This window comes from Acomys minous, assembly GCF_964271855.1.
Source record: "Acomys minous genome assembly, chromosome: 17".
Classification (NCBI taxonomy): domain Eukaryota; kingdom Metazoa; phylum Chordata; class Mammalia; order Rodentia; family Muridae; genus Acomys; species Acomys minous.
In genome coordinates, this window is record NC_140500.1 from 18,117,511 (window position 1) to 18,123,510 (window position 6,000).

General features: G+C 46.6%; 1 protein-coding gene across 1 annotated transcript in view; it reads right to left on the reverse strand.

The window, feature by feature from the left end:
- Positions 1-1,555, reverse strand: part of LOC311588561 (large ribosomal subunit protein eL42-like) — a 118,256-nt gene extending 116,701 nt beyond the window's left edge. Inside the window, exon 1 of the mRNA XM_084766319.1 lies at positions 1,177-1,555. Coding sequence (XP_084622445.1) covers positions 1,202-1,522 — 321 coding nt within the window. The 5' untranslated portion in view covers positions 1,523-1,555 and the 3' untranslated portion in view covers positions 1,177-1,201. The remainder of the gene's footprint in view (positions 1-1,176) is intronic.
- Positions 1,556-6,000: the final 4,445 nt, after the last annotated feature.

Genomic DNA, 6,000 nt, shown 5'->3' on the forward strand with positions numbered 1-6,000 from the left:
AAATCAAGACGTGGAAAATTCCACACATATTTTAAACTCAAGTCGGTGATCCGATGCTTCCTTCAGAGTGTGACAGGCAAACCATAGAACTACAGTGAGATTCAGGGAACATCTGATGAAGTCACTTGTCTGGGCAGGCATTAAATAACCAGCGTCTTCTGGTGGTTCTCTGCTGCCATCTAGCCCAGCCTAGTCCAGATTTACGAAATAGATTCGGCTTCTCTGTTTGTGTGGTTGTTGGAGTTAGTTTGGTCTGATTTGTTTTGAGAGTTTTGAAGGCATTTTGCAGAGTGAGCAGTGGGTTTTTTTGTTTTGTTTTGTTTTGTTTTGTTTTGTTTTGTTTTCTGGTTTGGGGGTTTTTTGTTTGTTTGTTTTATGAGACATGATCTTGCTGTGTACTATAAGCTGTCCTCAAACTGAAAATGATCCTGCCTCAGCCACCCAAGTACTGGTATTACAGATGTATGACATTCAACTTAGCTATGCATATATATATGCATATATATGCGTATATATATGTTTTTCAAGACAGGGTTTCTCTGTGTAGCCTTGGCTGTCCTGGGACCCTATATAGACAAAGCTGGCCTCGAATTTACCTGCTTCCATGTCCTAAGTGCAGGAATTAAAGGCACATGCCACCACTGCCAGTATAATACATATTCTTAATAGAAGAAAAGCCTGGCCGGGCATGGTGGCGCACGCCTTAAATCCCAGCACTCGGGAGGTAGAGGCAAGCGGATAGCTGTGAGTTTGAGGCCAGCCTGGTCTACAAAGCAAGTCTAGGACAGCCAAGGCTACATAGAGAAACCCTATCTCGAAAAAAAAAAAAAGCCTGGAGATTCACCACCAAAGTTTGGTAGGGGTGTCTTCAAAGAATGGAGACTCTCTAGGATATGCTGGAATGCTGTCCTCACCAGGACCTGCAGGAGGCACCAGGGAGAGACCATTGCTGTGTTAAGAAAGATAGGCTAATTCCTCAATTCAGCCAAATGCTGATGTTGTAAAAACAGAATTTGCTGCAACCCAACACTAGAAAGCATCTCTCTCTCTCTCTCTCTCTCTCTCTCTCTCTCTCTCTCTCTCTCTCTCTCTCTCTTTTTTTTTTTCTTGAATGCTTTCTTTATCCCTTCCCAAAAGACCAACTGCAATGAAATGAAGTGAGTCAAAGCTCATGACTTACTGTCTTCATAACAACATCACCTTAGAACTGGGTCACTTGGCCCTTTCTCTTCTTATCGCCTCCCAGTTCAAAATGCTTGCATCTCTTAACAGCCAGCATCCTCTTAGATCTGCAGTTGGGCTCCACACACTCCAGTCTCAGCACAATCTTCTTTGTAGTTTTAGCCTTTTTGCGGAAAATAGGCTTAGTCTGCCCACCATAGCCACTCTGTTTCCTGTCATAACGCCACTTTCCCTGAGCATATAAAGAATCCTTGCCCTTCTTGTACTGTGTCACTTTGTGGGGCTGGTGCTTGCCACATTTCTTGCAAAATGTCTGGCAGGTCTTAGGAACATTCACCATGTTGGCGGGAGTGTTATCGGCTCAGAAAGCTAGAAAGCATCTCTTAAGTAAGTCTTCAAGTCATTGAATTTTCCTGAGTTCCATTTGAACTCAATAGTGTGTGTGTGTGTGTGTGTGTGTGTGTGTGTGTGTGTGTGTGTTTTATACATGTAACTATAAAGTTGTGTGTGTACAACCACACATGCAGAAGCCTGAAGTCTGAGAGAGACGTTGGTGTCCTCTTCTTTGGTCTCTATCCTACTCTCTTGCGTCAGGAGTTGGCCATGTAGGCTAGGCTGACTGGCCAATGAGCTCCCAGGATCCATCAGAGTTCGCTTTCTAATAGCAGGGTCACAGGCTCATACAGTCATGTTGGCTTTTTTGTGTGTGTGCTGGGCATTCAAACTCAGGTCCTCATGTTTGCATAGCAAGTGCTCTTATCCACTGAGCCATCTTTCTAGATTCAGGCACTGTACATTTTGGGTTTTTTGGGTTTTTTTTGTTTGTTTGTTTTTTGTTTGTTGTTTTTTGGGTTTTGGTTTTTGGTTTTTCAAGACAGGGTTTCTTTGTGTAGCCTTGGCTGTCCTAGACTCACTTTGTAGACCAGGCTGGCCTCAAACTCACAGCGATCCACCTGCTTCTGTCTCCCAAGTCCTGGGATTAAATGTGTGCACCACCACGCCCGGCTATAAATTTTATTATAAGTTGGTTTACCTCCTTGTACAATGTTGAGGATTGAACCCAGGGTCTCACAAAGACCAGGAGAAGACTCTACCACTGAGCTACACCCTAGCCGTGAAAATGAAACTCTTTGTGAAGCAGGCAGACACTTAACTATCGGGATGAGCTTTTTGTGCACTGAGTAAACGCTGCTATCTTTGTATTATTCAAATGCTGGCATCCGCAGCTGCAGAGAGCTGACTACTGGCAGGACTTCGGTAGTGTTATCCTTTAGCTTCATCACATTCTTTAAACATTCCCTCCAACACCTTCTGATTGGCTTAATTAGCAAAGGCAGGGGAGGAAAGCAGGACTTCCAGGTAGAGATAGGAGTTCTGGGTACGAATCAGGAGGGAGGAGTCACCAGCAAGACATAGAAAAGAAACAACGCCAGGACCAAAAGACTGAGAGGTATCAAGCCAAGTGGCAGACAGTAGATTAATATAAAGGGGTTAATTTAAAATAAAAGCTAGATGGGAAACATGCTGAAGCTAAGGCCAAGTTTATATAATGAATAAAAAGTCACTGTGTCATTATTCGAGAGCTGGCATTCCAAAGAAAGTCCCATTTTGCTTACTCTTAGCTAGACTGCGTCATAAAATCCCTTTTTAGAAGAGGAAGAAGAGGAGGAAGAGGAGGAGGAGGAGGAGGAGGAGGAGGAGAGTGGCAGAGTGGACCTGCCACATTTGTACTCTTAACCACATTTGAAACTTGCTTTGCTCTACCATCTCTTGTCACAGACAGTTGAAACGCATCAATTAGCCCAATACTGACTTCCTGATTTAGAGACAAGTCTAGGGAGCTTCACAATAGTAGTTTTGTAAGGGACACTGGGTGATGCTCTCAGGTGCCCCACAGTGGCAGTATATGGAAGCACAGGAAGCTGAGGAACTGCAGCCAGGCCTCTGGTGGGAAATGGGCCCTGTTAGCCTGGGTGTGCTTTGCCATCATGAGGTCTCTGATAGCAGCAGAGGTAGGATGCCAACTGACACGCAAGATATGGGAATGAAAGGCCAGAGCCTGCAGACCCCTCCTCTCTGAACTTGCTGGCCTAGGAGGGGCCAGAAGGAGAGCAGTGGGTACAGAGACCACAAGGGGGAGGGGAGGGGAAGGGAGGAGGCTGTATGCTGTGTCCTAGAGCCTTACAATGGTAATAGGTGTGCGTGCTGCCCTCGAATACCAGGGACATGGACACCTGAGAACTGGGAAGAGAAGAATCCAGCTGTGGTCCAGGAAGAGGTCCAGGTGCCTGTGTCAGGCTCTCCAATTTCACAGTCTTCAGGCGCGAAGCTGAGTCCTTCCTAGGCCCATGCCCACCTTTAAGAATGCTTTTTCCCAACCGTCATCAGCTGTCACCTTCTACTTAGAAATAAAGGTACAGGAGTGTGGTACTGCAAAGTCCCAGATCCTCTGTGTTCCCAAACTGACATATTGACTTCCGTGGGCTATCAGGGGCTGAATATGAACCTACTCGATGGAATCCCCTAAGGAGGATAGACCACAGAGGTAACCTGTGCAAATGTCCCGCAGTGTCTGCCTGAAGGCAAGCATTGAAGAGGACGATAATCCTCGCCTTCAAATCTGAGGCAGCTGTGTGACAAGGCTGATAGGATCCACATTAAACTATGCCATCTTTGAGATCCCAGTGGGAGGCTGTCAGCCTTAGCGCCTAGGGTGATCCAGGCCAGCCTCATCCAGGCTCTGTCCACCCAACTGATACTTTGAGCGGCCCTCTCCTGCTCAACTCTGAAGACTGATAAACCAACCAAGAACAGAGATAGGCTCTCTGATTTAAAAAAAACAACAACAACAACAACAGGGACCTGCTCTGTCCTGTGGGTAGAGAAAGAATGTCTCAGGGGGAAGAAGGAGTAAACAAAGTTTGGGAGTGAGAAGAAGTCACCAGCACTCCCTGATGGCTGAGTGAGCCTGCCCCAAGGCACATTTTGCTACAGCCAGTAGCAAAAGCCTGTGCCCTTCTATCCTGTAATTTCATTCACGGTGAGGTCCTGGGCCTCTGCTGTTGACTTCTCACTTAAGGAGATGACGGGGTCACCAGTGCCTGTCAACCAGTGCCAGAAACACTCACCAAGAGTCTGTGCCTGTGGGGAGGAGACCTGGCACTCCTGTCATCAAGCTGTGCTTGACATCGTGAGCTATGGCCCTGTGGGCCCCCTGAGGCCCAGTGGAGGCATGGCCATGCCTGGAAGTCAGAAGATAATGCTATGAGGAGAGCCTTCGCCACACCATGTTCCCATCCTTTGTTTGTCTGCTCTGGAGAGATTTTCCTGAAGCCTACGAACACTCTCCTAGCTGCACCCCTGCTGTCTGCCTTTCCTGTCCTTTCAGCAGGCAACCAGCAGAGGGGGCAAGAGTCACTCTGTTTTCCTCCCTGGCTGCCTCTTGCCTTCACCAAGGGAAAGTCAGCAGCAAGGGGAAGCTGGAAAGAGACTGCTGCCCTTAAACACAAAGACCCTGATGAAATTCCATTCAGATCAGAAAAACAGGGCCTTGAGAGGCATGTGACAGGTGAGCCCGCCGTCCCTGCCCTCCCTGCCCTGAGCTCATCTCCATTTCACTGAATATCAAGAAGTCCTGAGGAGTTGGTTGCATCAAATACTTTTGGGCTCCTTTTCCTTAAAACATCTTTCCTTTTTGTAGTCATCCGCCTGCCCCCTTAGTCTCATTTTTTTCTTTTAAAGGAAGCTGGTACTGTAAAAGAAAGAAAACAAAGACAGAAAATCAAAAACACCAGAATGTTCCATAACTCACAAACTGGGATTCACTTTGTTTTAAGTGTGGGTGGAGCTATGGGTGAAGGGGGGAGGTTTCCATGTGATAGCTTAGGGTGCTGGGGCCCTGCTCAGGGTCTTCTCTCTGTGCTCATGCACTTACTTAAAATGCCTTTATTAGAATTAAAAGCAATAACCCGGGTTGTCAGGACCTGATGCTGAGGTGTCACTGATGCAGGCTGTTTTCAAGTAGAATCTCCAATAGACAAGATTTAAAGCATAAAGACAAGGTGATGTCGCCAGTCCCTCATTTACATGCTCAACATCACCTTACACACACTCTGGGCAAAACTGCATGAGAATCAAGTCAGTGTATCTCAGGTACAAGCAACGGGGAGGCCCTTTGGTATAGACAGTCTCTGAGAACTGCGCCTGTCACCTGAGACAGGGGACAGTGGAGACCCAGAGTCAAGGACTGATTCTCAGACACTGGCTTGGAGAATGACTCCTCCCTTACCCACCTCAAAAATCATTACTCAAACATCCCCTGCTTGGTGAACACCCTGGGAATCTCCGCGTCACTACAAAGCCTAATGTGGAGTCCCTCTGTCCTCAGACAGAGGGTCTGGTGGCCTAGGTCCCTCAATTGTCCAGGATCCTCTGATCAATCATTCATTTTTGTATCTCATTTTGTATTCATGCTTTTATATTCTTCTTTCTAAACATGGTCACACGAATTGAGTAAACACTTCCTCAAAACATTACTGTTTATTTTAGGGTAGGAAAGGAGATGGGGCTCCAGAGCAGTTAGATGAGTCAAGTCATCCTTTACTCAACGGATTTATAAACAGCAGCAATAATGGTGCCTTGAGGTGCCACAGAGCAGGCAAAACAAGGTGTGCGCTGTTTAAGGTTTCAGACAGAGGGGAAGGGTCTTGAACCAAGAGGAAGCAGGCTTAGTTAATATGTGAGCTATGCTACATGACCTAGGTAGGGAAATAGGTCATCTTTGGGTTACATGACAGGGGTCACTCTGTCTGGGTAAGG